At 46.3% G+C, this 23,144-nt stretch overlaps 1 protein-coding gene across 1 annotated transcript in view; it reads left to right on the plus strand.

Annotated features, from left to right (window-relative positions):
• Window positions 1–17,916, plus strand: part of HMGB1 (high mobility group box 1) — a 29,263-nt gene extending 11,347 nt beyond the window's left edge. Inside the window, exons 2-5 of the mRNA XM_075334618.1 lie at window positions 13,993–14,154; window positions 14,489–14,634; window positions 15,352–15,526; window positions 17,191–17,916. Of these exons, the coding sequence (XP_075190733.1) occupies window positions 14,005–14,154; window positions 14,489–14,634; window positions 15,352–15,526; window positions 17,191–17,352 (633 nt within the window). The 5' untranslated portion in view covers window positions 13,993–14,004 and the 3' untranslated portion in view covers window positions 17,353–17,916. The remainder of the gene's footprint in view (window positions 1–13,992; window positions 14,155–14,488; window positions 14,635–15,351; window positions 15,527–17,190) is intronic.
• Window positions 17,917–23,144: the final 5,228 nt, after the last annotated feature.

The following is a 23,144-nucleotide window of genomic DNA, read 5'->3' on the forward strand; positions in this document are numbered from 1 at the left end:
AATGTGTATATAATAAAAATTCAGGTATGAAATCATAGGTTTAAAATAGATTACACTACGGTAGAACTACTGGACTCGTGACACCTATATAGAAATACATGGTGCAAAGTAGTAAAAATGACTACCTCAGTAGTTCTAGTGTTAAAAGGGTTGTCTCCTACTATGACATCAGATATGGGGATCCAACACACATATTATGTGCTCTGTAGCAATTGGTGTTTTCCATATAAATAATAGTACTTTTCAAAAAACTCACAAAAAATTGGAAAAACATTTGAAATGCTTATTAAAAAATATATATATATATATATATTTCAAATAAAAAAGAGAAAGTGTGAAGAGGACTAAAATAAATTAAATATAACATAACTAAAACATCCAAACTTTTCCTAAAAATAGCCGCCTTGTGTAAAGGTGCAATAATAGTGGTGACCAGAGGCAGATCCCTGGCCAGTGGGGCCCACCACTCCTCTGTATCGTCCGGTGCCTCCCCACCAGTGATTGTCTGCAGCAGTTGTGTCTAGGCAGGATCTCCTTTTTGCTACCAAGGAAGAAAAGGCTGCTGGGGAAGCAGCAGGGGATAAAACTAGTGAGCATATGTTCTTTACCCCCTCCCAATATCTGATGTACATGTACGGCAGATATCAGGTGCCCTTGATTGAAGCGTTCTCTGCAGCTGAGCCCACTCCAGACACATTGGGTGCAGGCTGTGTAATGCAGCTGACACCTGTCTATAATTCCATGAAAGGAGTGTAAGGCTATGTGCGCACGTGTGCGCTCTGCACTGCACCTAAAAGGTGCGCTTCAGAGCGCAGCTGAAAAGCTCCGTTCTGAAGCGCATGGTGCCGGCAGAGAACGTGCGCTCTGCATTCTGCCTCTCCCTATAGACAGCATGCAAACCGCACGAAAGAAGTGACATGTCACTTCTTAGAACGCAGCGATTCGGGCAGCAGCCGAATCACTGCGTTCTAATATGCCACGTGCGCACGGCTCCTGCACAATCTCCATAGACTGTGCAGGGGACGCAGGACGCATGCAGTTACGCTGCGCTGCAGATCGCAGCGTAACTGCATGTAATACGCACACGTGCGCACATAGCCTAATTTTTGCCATATAGCACAATGCTGATATATATATATATATATATATATATATATATATATCTCTCACTATAAATCAAACAAGACAAGGAAACTGTGAGTACACCTAACTAGTGTGGTGGTATGTAAAACCCAAAATCATATGATGACTTGCACTACTTCCTTAGGTGATCTACCCAAAGTGAGAAAAATAAGTAAAGCACTCCTCCATCACCACCCCTTTTCCAATTTGAAAATAAAAAAAATAAGTATATTTGCTTTCGACAAGTCTGTCAAAGTTAAATTTTTCAAAAAAAAAAAGCTTACCCATAGAAATGCCATATAGGAAAAACATAATCTAAATGCCAGAATAGGGGTTTTTTTTTTTTCTGTCTCTAAAGCCTAAAAAATAAAATCAAAACAATAAAAAAATTTAAGTACCGTATTTTTCGCTTTATAAGACGCACTTTTCCTCCCCAAATTTTGGGAGGAAAATGGGGGGTGCGTCTTATAAAGCGGTAGCGGGGGGGGGGGGGGTCCTGTCTGAGGCGATCGGGCGGGTGCCTGTGGCTGCATGCAAGCGGCCGGGTACCTGTACTTGCATGCAGCGGCAGCCGGGTACCCGTGGCTGTGTGCGGGCGGCAGCGGGTGCTGTGTGGGGTCGGCAGCCAGGTACCTGTGCTTGCATGCGGTGGCAGACGGGTACCCATGGCTGTGTGCGGGCGGCAGCCGGGTGCTGTGTGCGAGCGGCAGTCGGGTGCCCGTGCAGGTACCCGGCTGCCGCCCTCACACAGTCACCCATCTGCCGCCCGCACACAGCCATGGGTACCCGGCTGCCACCGCACGCAAGCACAGGTACCCGGCGGCTTGTACGCAGAGTGGGCGGGCAGCCTGCTGGCTGCCACTCTGTGCATGCGGGGCGGGCGGCTGTGCAGCTTACCAGTTGTCCGCGGTCCCACTTTCAAATGATGGCGCCGGTGGAGCTCTTGGATGAGAGCTCCATCTGCGCACGCGCTGCTCCGGGAGTCAGCGCGTGCGCAGATGGAGCCCTTGGATGAGAGCTCCATCTGCGCATGCGTCGCTCCGGGCGCCATTACTTGAATCGGGACCGCGGACACACTCCACCACTGAGCCGTCGCCGCCGCTCCCACCACTGAGCCGCCGCCGCTGCCACCACTGAACCGGGACCGCGGACACACGCCACCACTGAGCAGTCCCTGCCGCTGCCACCACTGAGCAGTTGCCGCCGCTCCCACCACTGAGCCGCTGCCACCACTGAACCGGGACCGCGGACACACGCCACCACTGAGCAGTCCCTGCCGCTGCCACCACTGAGCAGTTGCCGCCGCTCCCACCACTGAGCCGCCGCCGCTGCCACCACTGAACCGGGACCGCGGACACACGCCACCACTGAGCAGTCCCTGCCGCTGCCACCACTGAGCAGTTACCGCCGCTCCCACCACTGAGCCGTCGCCGCCACTCCCACCACTGAGCCGTCGCCGCCACTGCCACCACTGAACCGGGACCGCGGACACACTCCACCACTGAGCAGTCCCTGCCACCACTGAGCAGTCGCCGCCGCCGCTGCCACCACTGAACCGGGACCGCGGACACTCACTGCACCGGCCTGCTGCACGGCTCACACGCCACGGCTGCTGCCGCCACCACGGACCCCACGGATCCTGCCACCGCGGATGCCACCGCGCCTGCAACCACGGACGCCACGGCACCTGCAACCACGGACCCCGCTGCCACTGACCTGCCGCGCCTGCCAGCACAACCTGTGCCTCCTGTGACCCCGCTTCACCACCACTGCTGCCCCCCTCCGGTAAGAGAACACCGGAGTATAAGACGGACCCCATTTTTCTTTTTTTTACCTTTTTTTATGTCTAAGTTTGGGGTGCGTCTTATATTCCAGTGCGTCTTATAAAGCGAAAAATACGGTACCTCACAATGTCAACACCTAACTCGTAAGAAAAAAAAATGTCCTCAGCTCTATTGATGAAAAAACGTTATTGGGAAATGAAACACTATTTATTTATTTAAAAAATAAATACATTTTATTTTTTAAAAGCAGTGCAATGTTAGCAGAAAGACAATTGTACACTTGTAGGTGTATGTTTACATATGTTATGTGAGTACTAATGTGTATTGCTGTAATCGGGTCATTGTTACCACACAATGAATGTTGTAAAAGCAATTTTACAAAATAGCACTCCAGCCCCGGTACCACCACATGGCAATGTTGACAGAACAATTAAAAAAAAAAAAAATAAAAAAAAATGAAACTCTTGGAATGAGACGCAAAACTGAAAATTCACCTTGTGAGGAAGACGTTATATGTGGGTGAATTTTTCAAATCACTAAGGCAAAATAGTAATATACTTGGGGTTAAATAGTTTCATAGTTTTTAAGGTTGAAGGGAGACTCTAAGTCCATCTAGTTCAACCCGTAGCCTAACATGTTGATCCAGAGGAAGGCAAAAAAAACCCAATGTGTCAAATAAGCTCCAATGGGGAAAAAAAATTCCTTCCTGACTCCACATACGGCAATCAGACTAGTTCCCTGGATCAACACCCTGTCATAAAATCTAATATACATAACTGGTAATATTATATTTTTCAAGAAGAGCGTCCAGGCTCTGCTTAAATGTTAGTAGTGAATCACTCATTACAACATCATGCGGCAGAGAGCTCCATAGTGTCACTGCTCGTACAGTAAAGAATCCTCGTCAGTGATTATGATTAAACCTTCTTTCCTCAAGACCTAGCGGATGCCCCCGTGTTCCAGTCGCAGGCCTAGGTGTAAAGAGATCTTTGGAAAGGTCTCTGTACTGTCCCCTCATATATTTATACATTGTGATTAGATCCCCCCTAAGCCTTTGTTTTTCCAAACTAAATAACCCCAAGTTTAATAACCTGTCTTGGTATTGCAGCCCACCAATTCCTCTAATAATCTTGGTCGCTCTTCTATCTACCTGTAAGATTATGCTATTTATAACCTTCTATACTTTTGCTATCAAGAAAAGCATCCATTCCTCTCTTAAATTCATTCAGTGAGTTGGCCATCACCACTTCCTCAGGAAGAGAGTTCCAGAGCCTCACTGCTCTTACCGTGAAGAACCCTCTTCTATGCTGATGTAGGAACTTTCTTTCCTCCAATCGAAGAGAATGCCCCCTTTTTCTTGTCATAGTCCTTGGTACAAACAGATCATGGGAGAGATCTCTATATGGCCCTCTGATATATTTGTACATATTTATTAGGTCTCCCCTAAGTCTTCTCTTTTCTAGAGTAAATAGACCTAATTTTGATAACCTTTCCGTGTATTGTAATGCACCCACTCCATTTATTATTTTAGTAGCCCGCCTCTGAACCCTTTCAAGTTCAGTAATGTCTTTCTTGAGCACCGGCGCCCAAAACTGCACACAATACTCCAAGTGTGGTCTGACGAGTGATTTGTACAGAGGGAGAATGATGTTTTCATCTCGTGCCCCCAGACCTCTTCTAATGCATCCCATCACCCTATTTGCTTTGGTGGCTGCTGCCTGACACTGGGCACTCCAATTTAGATTCTTATTCACTAAGATGTCTAAGTATTTTTCCATGTCTGGTTTCCCCAGCGGTTTCCCATTTAGTAAGTAATCGTAGCATCTGTTTCTCCTTCCCTTGTGCATAACCTTACACTTATCTGTGTTAAACCTCATTTGCCATTTTTCAGCCCAATTCTCCAATTTACTCAAATCCATCTGTAGTTGCAAACTGTCCTCCTTTGTGTTAACTACCTTACATAGTTTTGTATCATCTGCAAATGCTGATATTTTACTCTGTAAACCATCCACCAGATCATTAATAAATATATTAAATAGTAGGGGGCCCAATACAGACCCCTGTGGCACCCCACTAGTAACCCTGGCCCAATCTGAGTATGCGCCATTAATAACCACTCTTTGTTTTCTACCACTAAGCCAGCTACCTACCCATCTACACACATTTTCCCCGAGCCCAAGCTTTCTCATTTTACTTAGCAGTCTTTTATGTGGGACAGTGTCAAATGCTTTACCAAAGTCGAGATAAATGACATCCAATGATTCTCCTCGGTCCATGTGAGAGCTTACATCCTCATAGAAGCTGATCAGGTTAGTTTGACAGGAGCGATCCTTCATAAATCCATGTTGATATGGAGTTAAACAATTATTAACATTGAGACATTCCATAATAGTATCCCTTAAAAACCCTTCAAACATTTTACCCACAACAGATGTTAAGCTTACCGGCCTATAGTTTCCAGGTTCCCTTTTGCACCCTTTTTTGAATATTGGTACCACATTTGCTAGCCGCCAATCCAGTGGAACAGACCCAGTTTCTATAGAGTCTTTAAATATAAGGAACAGAGGCCTGTCTATCACACTACTTAACTCCCTTAATACCCGAGGGTGAATGCCATCAGGGCCTGGTGATTTGTCAATTTTAATGTTACTTAGTCGGTTCTGCACTTCTTCCTGGGTTAGGCAGGTCATACTTAATGAAGCGTTTACATGATCACTCTGCATTTCCCCTGGCATATGCTTTTCCTGTGTGAACACAGTTGAGAAAAAAGTATTTAAAACATTTGCTTTTCCCACATCGCTTTCTATGATTTTACCCTCATTATTCTTTAAAGGGCCAACACCATCAATTTTAATCTTTTTTCTGTTTATATAATTAAAGAATAGTTTGGGATTTGTTTTGCTTTCCTTAGCAATGAGTCTCTCAGTTTCTACTTTTGCTAAATGTATTTGTTTTTTACACATTTTTATTTTTTTATCTATATATTTTTAATGCTTCTTCGCTGCCTTCTTGTTTTAGCTTTATAAATGCCTTTTTCTTATTATTCATTGCCCCTTTTACATCCTTATTTAGCCACATTGGTTTTCTCCTGTTCCTAGCCCTTTTATTTCCGGTATGGTGTGGCTCGCTCGCAATGGGTGTTTAATACCGATTTAAAAATTTCCCCACTTATTTTCTGTGCTCCCATTTTTGAGGACATTGTCCCAATCAATTTGGCGAAGGTCTTCTCTAAGCTGATCAAATTTTGCTTTCCTGAAATTCAGCGTTTTTGTAACCCCCCCCCCCCTCCAAGGACAAGTGGAATTGTATTATATTGTGGTCACCATTCCCTAGGTGCCCATCCACTCGTACGTCTGTTATTCTATCTGGCCTGTTGCTTAAAATTAAGTCCAGAAGGGCTGCCCCTCTAGTTGGGCCCGGCACAAGTTGGGACAGATAATTATCCTTAGTTACTGACAGAAGCCGGTTTCCTTTCTGAGATACGCAGGTTTCAGTTTCCCAGTCTATATCGGGGTAGTTGAAGTCCCCCATAATAATCACCTCATTGTGATTTGCTGCTTTGTCTATTTGTTTCAATAATACATTTTCAGTAGTTTCTGTTATATTTGGTGGCTTATAACAAACTCCTATGAGGATTTTATTAGTTTTCCCTCCTTGTATCTCCACCCATAGAGACTCCACCTCTTCATTTCCCTCTTGAATATCTTCTCTTAGTCTGGGCTTTAAACTGGACTTTATATATAGACATACTCCACCCCCTTTCCTTTTTTTACGATCCCTCCTAAACAAATCATATCCTTGCAGGTTAGCCGCCCAGTCATAACTGTCATCTAACCATGTCTCAGTAATTATATTTAACGTCAGCAGGGAGGAAAACGTGCCCAGGCACTGAGGGCCATTGCGGGACACTGGAAAGAACATGTCAGGCAGTTTCAGTGTGCTTGTCCACACACGCTGGCTGGTTTTAGGCAGAGCTCAGTCTAGGAAGTCTGCACTGTCAATCAGAATCGGGAGAAGCCCCCCAACATGCACAATAAGGGGGCGTAGTGGTGCACCAATATACAGTTATTTGCATACAAATTAAGCTATATGTGCAAGTATGGCTTATTTGCTCAAATAATGCAAAAAAAAATCAGACTGGAGGTGGAGAACATTTGTTAAAAATTTAAAGAGGCGGTTGACGACTTTTACGTTCATGGCCTATCCTTGGGATACGTCATCAATGTCTTGCCGGGATCCAACACCCCGCATCCCCGCCGATCAACTGTGCCAGGAGTGACAGCAGGCGACTAGAAATGTTCACTTCCAGAGCTCCCCACCTTATAGTGGCGGCGGCCCGGTACTGCACATCTGCCTCCCTTTCAAATCCATAGGAGGCAGATGTGCAGTACCCGGTGGCCGCCGCTATTAGAAGACTGGGCAGCTTTGGAACTGAGCATTGCCTGCTGTTTGCATCGAAAACAGCTGATCAACTGGTGGTGCGTGGTGTCAGACGCCTTCAAATCAGACATTGATGACACAATTTAGGAATCAGCGGACAACATCATGGAAACACCACTCACAATGACAAACCTAAAAAAAACAAAAACAGGGGAACATATAAAATGGATAAAAAGGCACAAATTAAAAAAATACTAAACTGAAAACACCAAACAGTAGAGAGGAAAAAAGCTGCAAATGCAATAATAAACTGACCCTAAGTGCTTGCTCCACTTATTCTCGGGTACATGGAGGGGGTTGTCATCTTCTGTTCCTGAGAAGTGAACTTTCCCAGAGCTGCCATATGGTGGCATCGGGGACGCCTATGGCTCTGTACTGCAGGATTGTAGCCACTGTACATATAGTTGTGAGGCGACACATGTGGCACAAGATGTAGAGAGATCAGCTAGCAGGCTGTTTTATGGATGTTGTGGAACAAGAAGGTCCAGCATAGGCTGCCAAATTGGCACAAGCAGTGAATATTACAACAGGCAATGACCCGGGAGAAAACCTCCATCGTCGTTTGACTTTGTGGAGACTAGTGACGACCGAGCACTAATATGTTCGAATACCTGTAACGAGCAGTTAGATGCTCAGATGGGCGCAACTTGAGTACCCAAGTGTATTGGGAGACACAAGCATTTTTTTTCTGGAAAATTTCTCAGAAATATACTCGAGTCCTCCATTGACTTCTGTAATATTCAATACACAAGTCGAGCCCGCCGGAGCATCCCAACTGCTTGTTCTGAATACTGAGCTTGGTAGTGCTTGCTCTTCACTAGTGGAGGCCGCTTGCATGATGCGGCCCATCGTGGTTGTAGTGAAGATTCAGGAACATTTGAGTTAGGGGTACTTTGCACACTACGACATCGCAAGCCGATGCTGCGATGCCGAGTGCGATAGTCCCCGTCGCAGCTGCGATATCATGGTGATAGCTGGCGTAGCGAACATTATCGCTACGGCAGCTTCACATGCACTCACCTGTCCTGGGACGTCGCTCTGGCCGGCGTTCCGCCTCCTTATTAAGGGGGCGGGTCGTGCGGCGTCATAGCGACGTCATACGACAGGCGACCAATAGCAGCGGAGGGGCGGAGATGAGCAGGATGTAAACATCCCGCCCACCTCCTTCCTTCCGCATTGCCGGCCGGGACGCAGGTAGATGTTCCTCGCTCCTGCGTCTTCACACACAGCGATGTGCGCTGCCGCAGGAACGAGGCACAACATCGGACAATCGCAGCAAGGTAATTATGGTTTTCGCCGACACTACACCAATGATACGATTACGACACTTTTGCTCTCGTTAATCGTATCATCTAGGCTTTACACACTACGATGTCGAGAGCGACGCCGGAAGTGTCACTTTCGATTTGACCCCACCGACATCGCACCTGCGATGTCGTAGTGTGCAAAGTACCCCTTACTCCTACCACAAGATACTACTACGCTGAGCACATCACTTGTTATCCAGTTGGATAAGTTAGATCCTTGTCCATTTTTGGAGAGTTTTATTTTGACGTAGTGGAAACAGACTGGTGAGGAAGGAATATCAGGTGCAGGTCACTGTTGTAGGAACGATCTATAGACGATTGGGCCTACCGCTTATCGTGTCCAGTATTTCCTACTACGGTATTCTCACATGGCTAAGGTTAGTTGTGTCTTTCTTCCTTCGAGGATGTGGCCTGTTAGTTCAAGGTGTCTTGACACTGAACGTGAAGATGTAACAAGAGTGAACTATATGTCCTAGAAGTTCGAGTACGAGTATTGTACAGTAGTTTATTGAAATAATGGGCCCATAAAGGCCACTGGGTCCGTCAGGAGACGCTCGGGCTCCTGCACAGAGTCGAGGCTTTTGTTATGCATCTATTTATTTCTAGTGTATATTAACATAGAATGTAGAATCACGCGCCCATAAAACAAGGAAGGGGACAGTGTGGGGGGAATCCCATGTGTAAAAACCCAGATAAGGCGAGGGGCAAAGGTGCTCAGACCACTAACAGATGTTTATTTTATTTGAAGGAAAGTCTCATTGACACCATTGTATAACCGGCTCCCAACTTTCTCTCTTCCACTGCTCTTACAGCAAAGCCGACCTTTTCAAGGTTATTTTGCTACAATTCTTAACTTTTTCAAGATCTCGGTTTGCAGCCAATGAATGGAAACATTTTGGTTTCCACCCTCATCCTATCCAGGTGCCAAATGTGCAGGTTTCAGTGTTCTGCACACAGCCATTGCCCATATGTGTATTTAGGGCCTGCAATCTCCTATGAGAACCAGATATATTACATACCGTAGATGTATCTTTTATATGCAGTTGCTTTGCTTCCACATTAGTGGTTGTCCAGGATTAAGTCTAATTCTTCTATAGCACTGCAGACGTATTTTAAGGTTATAATCTCCACCCTCCCCCAGGTCCAGCACTGATTTTCACTGCCCAGTCTTTGTAGACAGACAGCAGGATGACCACTGCAGTCAATCTCTGGGCTCAATCTGCATGCCCATGTAGAAAAACATTAAAAATATATCTTGAAACTTGTAAAATAAAAAGCTGCTTGTGGAATGTGTCTGCCGACTTATCCTTGGGAGGTGGCAAGGAGTGTTCAAAGTTCCTTTTCTCTGAAATGAAATACACTGCCTTAACTCTCTTGGGCAAAATCACTAGAGCTTCACAGGAGCCATTGGATCCTCTTCCATCTTCTTTGATGACATCACGGAGCTAGTGAATGTTAGAGACCTTGTGCTCCTCCACCTTCCGTTTGAGAAGGCCTCAGAGATGCTACATGGGGTTTACATATGGGGACACTTGGCCAGTCCAGCACCATTTACCCTCAGTTTCTTAGCAAGGCAGTCGTCGCCTTGGAGGTGTGTTTGGGTTCGTTATGTTGGAATACTGCCTACAGCTCTGTATCAGGGAGGGGGTCATGCTCTGGTTCAGTATGTCACTGTACATGTTGGCATTCATGGTTACCTCAATAAACTGGTGCTCCCCACAGCCGACATCACTCTTGCAGCCACAAATCATGATGCATGACCATCACTATGCTTGACAGTGGGCAGGACACACTTGTCTTTGTACTCTTCAACGGTTTGCTGCTACACACACATGATATCCTCTGGACCATATAAGTTTATCTTGGTCTCATCGGACATGGCTCCAGTAATCCATGTCCTTAGTCTGCTCGTCTTAACTATTTGCGAGCTTTCTTGTGCATCATCTTTAGAAAAGGATTCCCTCTTGAACGACAGCCATGCAGAGCAGTGTGTGGAGTATGGTCTGAGCACTGACAGGCCACAAAGCCCCCCCCCCTACTCTTCTGTAACCTCTGCAGCAATGATGGCAGCACTCCTACATCTTAACTCATTTTGTTCACCATCGTGAGGCCTGTTCTGAGTGGCTCCTCTCTTGTTAAACCACTGTATGGTCTTGGCCACCGTGCTGCAGCTCAGTTTCAAGGTGATGGCAATCTTCTTTATAGCCTTGGCCATCTTTATGAAGAGCAACAATTTTTTTTTTTTTTTTTTTTTTTTTTTTTTTCTGATCCTTGGAGAGGGTAATACCAAATTTAATAGGAAACAACCAGCAGGCGTTTCCTATATAAAGTAAAAGCAGTGCCATACTGGCTCTAGTGTCTAGTATGGTGATTAAAATCATACCATCACATTTCAGATCGGATCTTTGACTGCAGAAAAAAAACTTTCATAAAGTTGCAGAAATTGGTTCATTCTTTGAATTAATTTCATTTCATGCTGCGCCGCCATTGCAGATGTTGGCGGTGTGTGCATTGCTAAAGTAATGATGTCTTCATTAAAAAGGCGCCAGAGTCAGCGTATGTGTGTACCGAGATCTCAGGCACCATTTATTAAAGACTGTGGAGAAGAATGAGCGGTATCTGCGCATGCGCAGATAGGAAAAAAAAAAATCTGCCGGAGGAGGAATTTACAAAGAGGACGTGACCCACAGAGGCCCATCCACACAACGATCAAAGAGTTAATTTCTGGAAGTTTATGAACTTTTTTTTTTCTGCAATCAAAGATCCAATCCGAAAAGTGAAGGTATGATATTAATCGACATGCCAGAGCCAGTATGGGCCTGTGCTTTATATGGGAAAATCCTGGATGTTGGCTCCCTTCACACCTGAGACCTTGTAACACTAATTCATCACATGACCCTGGGGAGGGAAAATGGCTGGCTGGGCACAATTTGCCCATTTTCACTTAGGGGTGTACTCACTTTTGTAGCCAGAAATTTAGACATTAATGGCTCTGTATTTAGAGGGCACACCAAGTTATTGTTTAATACAAGCTGTATACTGACTACTGTACATTATATCAGTGTCATAGCTTCAGTGTTGTCCCATGAAAAGATATAACAAGTAGTTACAAAAATTTGATGGGGGGTGTACTCACTTTTGTGATATGCTGTAGGTATTTTCACCGGACACAATTTAGTCTGCTCCTTAACACTACATTCAAGTACAGCGTCGGCTCGGCACAACGAATATTCAAACGCATCTTGCAAAGCTCAGCCGCGCAAATGTATAGTAAATGACCCGCCGCCATATTATCTGCGTGCTGGAGCAGCGCGGCCATAGTGAGCCCAGCAGGTCACTGTGACACCGGCTACATCTATAGGTCTCACACTAAAGGTTTCCAGGATTTTGGATGTTAATGACTAGGGATGATCGAATACCTCAAATATTCGGCTTCGCAAATATCCGATGAATAGGTCACTGCTATGCGAATATTCGATGCGCAATATAAGTCTATGGGAAGCCCGAATAGTTCCGAATAGTTGTTATTCGGGTTTCCCATAGACTTACATTGCGCATTGAATATTCGCGAATAGTGATGACCTATTAGGCAAATATTCGCGAAGCCGAATATTTGAAGTAATCGATCATCCCTATTAATGACCTTTCAGTTAATTGATGGAGGGGTTTTTAGGGGATGTCATGAGTGGGACCCGGATCCTTAGTATCAATATAATGGGCAGCACAAGAGGGAGTCGTGTCCAGCAAGTGGAAATGCAAAATGCAGTGCAGTCACAAGTCCAGGCTCAGTACGCCTCAGTTTTTGTTTTTCTAGACCCCCGGATGGGGTTGCTGCTTTGTCTCATTGCTTCAGTGAGTAAAGTACACAAGATGACTGGTATCCTATGGTCAATATCAAAGTCTCAGATAGCCGAAATGTGAGATTAAACATTCACAAAGCTGTTTTATGGCTCACTTTTTTTTTTTTTTTTTTTTTTGTATGCAGACGTACTAGGTCTTCCATTGAGGAACAAGGGGCATGTACTTTTCCCTTTGTTGCCAATATTGTACTAAGACTCCTGGTAAGAAATCGCATGGAAAAAATAATATATGTAGGTGTATTAGGGGAGAATAACTCTATCACACCAAGCTGCACGGTGGCTCAGTGGTTAGCACTGCAGTCTTGCAGCACTAGGGTCCTGGGTTCAAATCCCACCAAGGACACCATCTGCAAGGAGTTTGTATGTTCTCCATGTGTTTGCGTGGGTTTCCTCCGGGTTCTCGGGTTTCCTCCCACACGACAAAGAATGTGGAATCAATAGCGCTATATACATGAATAAATATTATTACCACAGAGCCCATGACTACAAAGAGGATAAGCAAGCATGCCTGGCCACGTAGGCTCTGTACATATGGATCTGTAAGGCTGCTTTCACACTACTTTTTTTTTTAACATGCGTCATGAACGTTTTTTTGCTGTAAAAGCGGTTCCTGCTTTTACAGCAAAAAAACACATGCAAATGCATGTGTTATTTTGCAGGATCCTGTCACTTTAAGTTTATGGGCGGGAATTGGAGTCATGTGATCCGGAGTCAGTGGAACTGAACGTGATAGACTGGGAGCCGGCATCTGACAGCTGCGGAGGCTCGTAACCAAGGTAAACATCGGGTAACTTGCTTGGATACCCGATATTTACCTTGGTTACGAGCATCTGCAGGTGCTAGGAGCCGGGCTGCCTGCTCCCTGCACACGTAAACATCGGGTAACTAAGAGAAGCGCTTTGCTTGGTTACCCGATATTTCTTGGTTACGAGTGTCCGCAGCTCTCAGGCGAGGGAGTGAGACAGAGAGGGAGTGATCGATCACGCGAGGCTGGTTTCTGGGCATGCTCAGTAGAGCAAGCAGGATCCTGTCTATCAGCATGCCAGCGTTCACATGCGTTTGCATGCTGTTTAGTCATGATCCAGCAATTTTTTTAGTATTTGGACGCAGCTCAAAAACGCTACAAGTAGCGTTTTTGAAAAATGATAAACTGCAAGTCGCTGGATCCTCACTATAACGCACGCAAACGCAGGTGAACGCATGTTGACGCGAGTCCATTGCAAATGCATTGAAATGAAAACGCATTTTAACTGGATCCGTTTTTGCGTTAAAAAAAACGTTCAGGACGCATGTTAAAAAAACATAGTGTGAAAGCTGCCTTAACTGAGGGCAAAAAAAGGAGGGGGGCACCCAAAATAAGCTGCAGATACTTTATTCTTGCAAGAATAATAGAGAATATAAAGTACAAATCCCCATTTTGCAGAACTAGTTTGATGGAGTAGGAGCATTTGGTTGATAAATCTGACTCTTTTCTTACAGAATCTTGTTAAGATGGGGAAAGGTGATCCTAAGAAGCCCAGAGGAAAAATGTCCTCCTATGCCTACTTTGTGCAGACGTGCAGAGAAGAGCACAAGAAAAAGCATCCTGATGCATCTGTGAACTTTGCAGAATTCTCCAAGAAGTGCTCCGAACGGTGGAAGGTAAAATATTCATGATGTTGTTTGGATTCTGGCTGACATTTTTAGTCAAACTCAACTTTAAGTACAAATTTATGCTAAGAGCATAAAAATGAATGTGCGACCTGCATGCATAGTATAAGTACGCCGCCTGCGATGCCGTCTGTCCTGTGTGAAGATGGCAGGTAAGGTATAAAGAATAGGCCCACTCTGCTGTCCTGTGCCTGTGTGCAAAGTCCAGCAAACTGCAGCTTATTTTTAGGCAATCTTGATAACATGGCAAAAATTTCCTCTTATGTTTGTACTTTGCAGTTTTTTCTTTTTTTCTGTACACTGAATTTTCTTGTCTACTACATAGACCATGTCTGCTAAAGAGAAGGGAAAGTTTGAAGACATGGCGAAAGCTGACAAGGTTCGTTATGAAAATGAAATGAAAGTATACATGCCACCGAAAGGAGAAACAAAAAAGAAGTTTAAGGACCCCAATGCACCAAAGAGACCACCGTGAGTTAACACTTTTAAGGACACAGCCATCTTATTTTCGTGTTTTCTTATTTATCCCCCCTTTTTTTTTTTTTTTTCTTCTTGGCAGCTTGACCATGACTTTGATATAGTTAGCGCCAACATAGACATATGAGGTTTTTTTTAAGGTTTTAATTAAAGACTAATCTGAGAACATGATTCTCCAGGTCGGTAAAATTACGGTGATTGCAAAAAAAATGCCACTATTTTCCATAACCCACAACTTTTTTTTTTTATGCTTGTACTGACTGTTTTACATAGCAAAAAACAACTTTCTATAATGCCCAGGTTGTGTATGGATGTCATAGCAGAAATATGACAGGCCCGTGAGGCCCTCAGCTGGCCCCGCTGACATATAACCCATCAGTTACCGTATTGTAGTGGAGGGACCATAAATGCACACCCTGACTAGATCATGGTGCTTAAATGCCATTTCCAGCGATTGACAGTTGCATTTAAGAAGTTAACAGCCGCAAACTCCGGTAGTGCTGATCGCTGCTGTTAAAGGCAGACTACACCTATGTTATATAGCGGCATCTGCCCAGTATAGAGCGGGCTCAGCTCCTGAATCTGGGCACAAGACCCTTGACAAACTTAATGGTGTAGTATTAAGTCATGATGTTAGGCTGAAAACACCCTCAGTAGAGAATGTATTATGTTTCTTTTTATTTCACCCCATATATTTATTTTTCCACACAGCTCTGCTTTCTTCTTGTTTTGCTCCGACTTCCGTCCTAAAATCAAAGGGGAGCATCCAGGTCTGACCATTGGAGACGTTGCAAAGAAATTAGGAGAGATGTGGAATAACACTGCATCAGAGGACAAGGTGCCTTACGAGAAGAAAGCATCCAAACTGAAGGAGAAGTATAAGAAGGTAGCCGTCTGTACTTTTAGTGACATGACTTCATTGTTTGTATTGATCTCCCCAAACTTTAGGAAGGGGGGCACCATGATAGTAATGTGACCGTTTTCTCCTGGTGGAAAATGGGCAAGAGGCTTTGCTCCCATTGCACAATTTTCTAATTATTTTTTTTTATTTAATTTTTTAGGTGGGGGGGGGTATTAGATAATTGCTACCATTAGGTCTTCCTGAAGTTTTCTACAAACAGGATTCGCATATGTAGCATACAAAAATGGCCATTTCTATATCTGCCCAGTAGCCACATCAAGGCAAACTCGTATTCCTGGGTACATACACTGACCTGAAGCTTCTCTGGGAACATCCTGATTATGGGCTCATAGGAACCTGCTATAGAGACTTAAATCATCTGTGGTTAGTGGGGGAGGGGTGCACAGCCAGAAGGCATGACCCCATAATCTAGACAAATACTGATGTCACTCCCTAACAAGCAGTGTGAACATGTGCATAACTGAACATGACATATAATGACAAAAAAATACACTAGCACTCTGTAATGCTAAAGCATGGAAACCGTGAATGTAAGAATATAGATATGCATTACTGCTTAAAGGAATACGAAGGAAGAAAAAGATATTTAGCATACAAAAATGGCCAATTTCTATATTTGTCCAGTCTTCCAAATTCGAAAAGACTCTGTTTACATCTGTATTTGACAGCCGAGTTGTTAGTCTCACCTTTAAAACTGGAAACCCAAATGAATTCGGATGTAAGTCAATTTAAGTGAACGAGTCAGTTTGTTATTATGTCACTCATGGCTCCATTCAGCAAAAAAACACAAAACACAGAATTGTGTGTTGTGTTATAAATTCATGTAAGCATTGGCTAATCGGCAGGTTCTCGTCTTCTGCCTTCTCATGCCACATGGTTCCAGAGAAAAAATATAATTTGTGTGACTAAAGCAGTCCCTGTTCACCTAACCCTGGTGTATGATGATCTTATGAAATTGTTCTACCGATGAAAGCTATATAATGTTACAGTAGCTGGTATAGCACTGCTCACCATGGCTTTATGCAGAAGGTGGCAGTGTGTAACCAGAAAGCTTTAGTCCAATCCTTTGGTTACTTGAAGAGCTTACCGTTACATATATGTAAGTGTTTAATATATCGAGAGAGAGACCTATAAACTTCTTTTTTTTTTTTTGATTGTTTTTTAATTGACACTTTTTATTCATTCACACATTTTAATTTTTGAAGCTACTGAACTCCACTTATATACTAACCTACATAACGTTCACATATTGATAAATAAATTAAACTTCCTATCCATTACAATGTTGATCACGGATGCCGTCCCTGTGCTGTCCATGATTATCATTAACCCATAGACTCTTATTGGTACTATTCGCCTGTGATTCCGGTAAGAAACAGACATGTCTCCTTGACTTTTGCACAGACATGCGATCCTCAAAAAAACATGGATATATATGCACTGCGGGCTATAATGGATACATGATCTATCCAAGAAAAACGCAGATAGAACATGTGGGGGAAAAAAGATGTTGGAGGCCAGAAAGTGTTTTGTATATAATGTGTTATGTAATTACTTATTTGCATTTTGGGAAGTTGAGATCTCACATATGTGCATTGTGTATTTTTTTTTTTTTTTTTTCCTTGCAGGATATGGCACTATATCGCTCCAAAGGCAAACTAGATACAGGAAAAAAGGCCCCTGCTAAGCCTGAAAAGAGCAAGAGAGCTGAGGATGATGAAGACGAGGATGAAGATGAAGAAGAGGAGGAGGAAGACGAAGAAGAAGAGGAAGAAGATGATGATGAATGAGCATCTCCATGAGCCTTTTTTTTTTTTTTTTCTTTTTTTTTTTTTTTTTTAATTTTGTCTATATAGCATTTAACCCCCTGTACACAGCTCACTCATTTTTAAAAGATAAAAACAAATCAAATATATGAATGTGTAAGATTTGTTTTTAAACTGTACAGTGTCTTTATTTCCGTTTTTTTATTTTAATTTTTTTTTTTCTTGTATAGGTAGCACACTACCAGCTGTGTCTTTAGACTTCCTTTTCCTTTTTTTTTTTTTTTTTTTTCTTGTTTGTTTTATTTTTAAATTATCCCTCCTTTTGTGGTTTTTCAATGGCCACTTGACCTTGCCTGGTACAGGATGGGGGTTGTAAATTGGCATGGAAATTTGAGCAGGTTCATGTTGTGCACAGCACAGACTAGTTATATGGGGATGTAGATCATTTCATTTTCAGTTGTCTTAGCATCATAATTGTTGTTCTGTTTAACTGAATACCACTCTGTAATTGCGAAAAAGAAAAAAAAAAGTTGCAAATGTTTTGTTGACATTCTGATTGCTTCTAAGTAAAAACAATTTTTTTTATTACTGCTGGCGTTTTCTTTACCTTCAGCATTGCACATCTGATTGGAAGAAAGAAAAACATGAATTGTTACTGATAACCTAGGTGAATGGCAATAGCTGGTAATGGAGGAGAGAGGGAAATAAATTCCTCCCTCCCTGCCGCAGTGTCGGCCCGACCCTCCTCAGCGCTGGCCCGCCCCCCGTAGCTGTGGTTCGATCGCATGATCAGACCTCAGTCGCAGTGACACTTGGCTCCCCCTGTGCTGCTAGCGTGAACAGAGTGTCATGCAAGGATCGCAGTAGTCCCCCGTTTTGGCCCTGGCCTTAACATCAGAGGAGCGCAGGGGCTTTAAGGGTATGTGCGCACGTGTGCGTATTACATGCAGTTACGCTGCGTTCTGCACCGCAGCGTAACGGCATGCGTCCTGCGTCCCCTGCACAATCTATGGAGATTGTGCAGGGGCCGTGCGCACGTGGCATGTTAGAACGCAGCGATTCGGTTGCTTGCCGAATCGAGTTCTAAGAAGTGACATGTCACTTTTTTCGTGCGTTCTGCATGCTGTCTATAGGGAGAGGCAGCATGCAGAGCGCACGAATCTGCCGGCACCATGCGCTTCAGAACGCAGCTTTTCTTCATCGTTCCTTATGGGAGACCCAGACCATGGGTGTATAGCTTCTGCCTCCGGAGGACACACAAAGTACTACACTAAAAAGTGTAGCTCCTCCCTCCTAGCATATACACCCCCTGGATCACCAAATACATCCAGATCAATGCTTTGTGTTCAGGAGGCACACATCCACACATGCATTCTCATCTGATTTTGATTTTTGGAAGTGTTTGAAGAAAAGCCGGTCCAAGCCTGGACTCCCGGCATGTCCCTTCTCACCCCACTGTGTCGGCGGTGCTGTTAAGGTTGATTCAGGGCTGGAGCCCTTTCATGCCGCGCTCCTTTACCATCCCCTCGGGCTCTGGCTTGAAGTGTGAGCCAACACGGTTCTCCCTGCCTCGCAGGAGACCGGTCTCCATCCGCAGCCCGTATGGATCCTGCTGGACGGAGCACTCATCCCTCAGGGACATGGCCCTGCGTCTCTCAAGCTAAGTACTGAGACGTTATTACCACAGAAAGTGGTCTTTCCAGGGGTCCCTTGTACTTTATTTGTGGGGGAGAGTGTGTTATGTGACTGTGTTAACATTTCCGGCCGGTTCTCCAGTTTTCACTGGAGAACCGCGCCGATGGTGCCTGCGCGCTGGCCGCATGTTTAAATCTAGGCCCCGGCTTCGCCTGAGGCCTAGTTTCGATTTCACTGCCCCTGCATGTCAGTCATGCAGAGGGACAGTGTGGCTCCGCCCAGCGGCTGTTCAGCACAGGGAAGGGACACTCCTCACTGAGGAAAGATTCCCTCCCCTGTATACCTCATTTGCCCTCCGGATCCCGCTCTCAGAGTAGGCCCCGCCCCCTCTCCTCGCTCCGGCGCCATTTTACCAGCGTTTTCATGCATGTCTGCATAATCACATTGTGACACTGGGGGCCTGGGCTGGGGGATCTGGAGGGCACAGAGATGTCTCTATGTAAACGGTCTGGCAAGCCACAACCTCCGGTTGTGGAGCTGCTTATATACTCTGTTTATATACTCTGCTGGGGGTCATTCTGGCCAGAGCCCCCACTTCTGCAGCATGTCTCACATCAGAGCAAGGCTGCAAGGCTGTTCTTAATATGCACTGCATGTAGGCTCGTACTGCCTGTACCGAGCACATAACCACATTGTGATGCCTGCTCTAACATAGTGGTGCCGCAGCCTGGAAGTTCATCCACAGTGGTCCCTCCGGCTGCTCCGGCTCCGGTGGTTGAACCCCCGGCTTGGGTTGAATCCCTCTCTCCAGGGGACAGCTGTCCCGGACACTGCTGAGCATGCATCAGCCCCCTTCTCAGGGCGCTTCTGCTGCCACGGCTCGCTCAGCGAAGCTCACAGAGGATTCTTCATCTGGTCTCAGACCCCGTCCTCCTAAAATGGAGACGCAGGGTCCCCTTTCCTTCCTCGTCCCGCGGCTCTGATTCACGAGCTGACTCGCAGGACGGGGAGGATGCCTTTACTAGGGGCTCGGACGCTACTCCATGTACCATTTTGTCCGAAGGTGACGCAGATGCTAATCATTTGATTGCGTCCATTATATTTGTACTGGACCTCAATCCGCCTGTATCAAGGGAGCAACCCCCTCTGGCAGAAAAGCATCAGTATACCTTGCCTAAGAGAACGGGGAGTGTGTTCTTTAACCACTCCAGTTTTTTTCAGGCCACTGTGACCAAACCCAGAGCCTGTCCTGACAGACGCTTCCCAAAGCGTGGTTCTGATGACTGTTCCCCTTCCACCAGAGGTGGTCAAGGAGTGGGCTCAATCACCATAGGTGGACCCTCCGGTGTCTAGACTTTCAGCCCAGACAGTTGTATCAGTGGCTGATGGCACTTCTCTAAGCATTCCACTGTCCGCCAGGTTGACCTTCTGGTCAAATCTGTATAGGAGGCGGCGGGGGCCTCGTTCTCCCCATCTTTTGCAGCAGTGTGGGCTCTCAAAGCCATCTCTGCTTCTCTAGAGGAGATGCATTCCCTCACCAGGGACTCTATGCCCGAAATGGTTGCCTTAACCTTCAGGCTTCAGCTTTTTCATCCTATGCCCTGTCTGCCATACCGGAGCTCTCACCGCACTGCGGTGTCTTCGGCTAATTCCCTCGCTATCCGCAGGCTCCTGTGGCTTCGAGAGTGAGGCAGATGCTTCTTCAAAGAAGTTCCTTTCTGGGCTCCCTTTTGCTGGGACCAGACTATTCGGTGAATAACTGGATGAAATTATTAAGAAAGCGTCTGGCAGGAAGAGTACTTCCATGCCACAAACCACAAAACCTGTCCAGGGCAGGAACCAGTCGAGGTTTCGTTCCTTTCGTTCCTCCAACTGGTCGTCCTCTAAGCCCACGGCCTCGTCCACTAACTCAGCCAAGGACCGTGGACCAACTGGCGCACGAAGCCGCGTCCTCGGAAGACCGCAGGAGCTGCTGCCACTAAGGCAGCCTCCTCTTGACTATCTGGCCGCGCCAGTAACGTCCTTGGTCGGTGGCAGGCTCTCCCACCTTGGCGACGTGTGGTTTCAACACGTCTCCGATCAGTGGGTGCGGGATATCGTCTCCCACGGCTACAGGATAGAATTCTCTTCCAGCCCGCCAAACAGATTTTTTTCTGTCAACTCCCCCCTGCTTCAAGGCCGCCGCCTTCTCGCAGGCCGTGGCATCCTTGCAGGCCAACGGAGTAATTGTACCGGTTCCCGACTGGGAACGGTTCTGAGATTTCTACTCAAATCTCTTCCTAGTCCTCGAAAAGGACGGTGCCTTCCGACCTGGATCTCAAGTTTCTCAACCAGCAGTTCAGGTGCGGCATTTCGCATGGAGTCTCTGCGATCAGTCATTGCCTCAATGACCCAAGGAGATTTCCTGGCATCCATCGACATCAGCGATGCCTATCTGCATGTGCCAATTGCAGTTTCACACCAGCGTTGGCTACGTTTTGCAATCGGGGAGGAACATTTCCAATCGTGGCTCTTCCCTTGGGGTTAGCCACGACCCCTCGAGTATCCTCAAGGTCATGGCAGCAGTGGTTGCGGTTCTGCACCTCCAGGGGTTGGCAGTGATCCCGTTTTCCTGGACGGCCTTCTAGTCAAGGCTTCATCCAGTGCAGACTGTCAGCGGAGTACCTCGCTCACTCTCGCCACTCTAGCCAATTCAGGTGGCTTGTCTTCTGTCCAAGTCCACTCTGACTCCGCTCACGTACCCAAGGATGCAATTCGAGACTCTGCCGGCACTTGTGAAGCTGCCCTTAGTCAAACAGCAGTCCCTCCTCTGGCGGTGCGCTCTTTGCTGAGGCTCCGCCGTCATTCCTTTACGCACCTAATGCAGGTGTTGGGTAAGATGGTGGCGTCAATACAAGCGGTTCCCTTGCCCAGTTCCTTCTGCGTCCTCTGCAGCTGGACATTTTCCGCTGTTGGAACTAGCGGACTTTGGCTCTGTCGCCACAGACCAGGGGCTCCTTTCTGTGGTGGCTTCGGCCCCTCTCTCTTCAGAGACGCTCCTTCCTGGCTCCGTCCTGGGTGATCCTCACCACGGATGCCAGTCTATCCGGCTGGGGAGCAGGATATCTCCACCACGGAGCGCAGGGCTCTTGGACTTCGGCCGAATCAGCCCTCTCGATCAATGTGCTGGAAATCAGAGCTGTGCTTCTAGCTCTCTTAGCCTTTCCCCTCCTGTTGGCGGCCAAGCACATTCGAGTCCAGTCAGGCAACGCGACAGCGGTTGCCTACATCAACCACCAGGGCGGGACACTCAGCCGCCTGGCAAGATTGGAGGTTCAACGAATCCTTCCGTGGACGGAGGACTCAAAGTCCTCCATATCCGCAGTCCACATCCCAGACGTGGAAACCTGGAAGGCAGATTATCTCAGCCGTCAAACCGTGGACAGAGGCGAGTGGGCTCTGCATCCGGCAGTGTTTCGGTCAATCTGCCGCAAGTGGGGCTCTCCGGACGTGGATCTTCGCTCCCACGATCCTCAGGCTTTTGCAGCAGACGCGCTGGTTCAATATTGGTCCCAGTTTCGTCTGTCTTACGTGTTTCCCCCTCTAGCTCTTGCCCAGAGTCCTGCGCAAGATCAGAATGGAGGGCCGTCGGGTCATTCTCATTGCTCCAGACTGACCCAGGCGGGCTTGGTACTCTGGCCTGCTCCGTCTGTCCGTAGAGGTGCCGTGACATCTCCCGGACCGTCCAGACCTTCTTTCTCAAGGTCCGTCTTTCCGCCAGAATTCTGCGGCTCTCAGATTGACGGTGTGGCTCTTGAGTCCTGGATCTTGACGACTTCTGGTATTCCTCTTGAAGTCATCTCCATTGTGACTCGGGCTCGGAAGTATTCCTTGGCCAAAATCTTTCACAGGACCTGGAAAATTTTCCTGTCCTGGTGTCGCTCTTCCGGCCATGCTTCTTGGCCGTTTTTCCTTGCCGACCCTCCTGTCCCTTCTACAGGCCGGTCTGCAGCTAGGACTATCCCTCAATTCCCTCAAGGGACAGGTCTCGGCTCTGTCAGTGTTGTTCCAGCGGCGTATCGCCCGGCTGGCTCAGGTGTGCTCCTTCATGCAGGGCGCATCTCACATCTCTCCGCCTTACCGGCGGCCCTTGCTGCCCTGGGACCTTAATCCGGTCCTCACGGCTTCTAGAAACCCCCCTT

Source organism: Anomaloglossus baeobatrachus, chromosome 2 (genome assembly GCF_048569485.1).
Source record: "Anomaloglossus baeobatrachus isolate aAnoBae1 chromosome 2, aAnoBae1.hap1, whole genome shotgun sequence".
In the NCBI taxonomy this organism is placed as follows: domain Eukaryota; kingdom Metazoa; phylum Chordata; class Amphibia; order Anura; family Aromobatidae; genus Anomaloglossus; species Anomaloglossus baeobatrachus.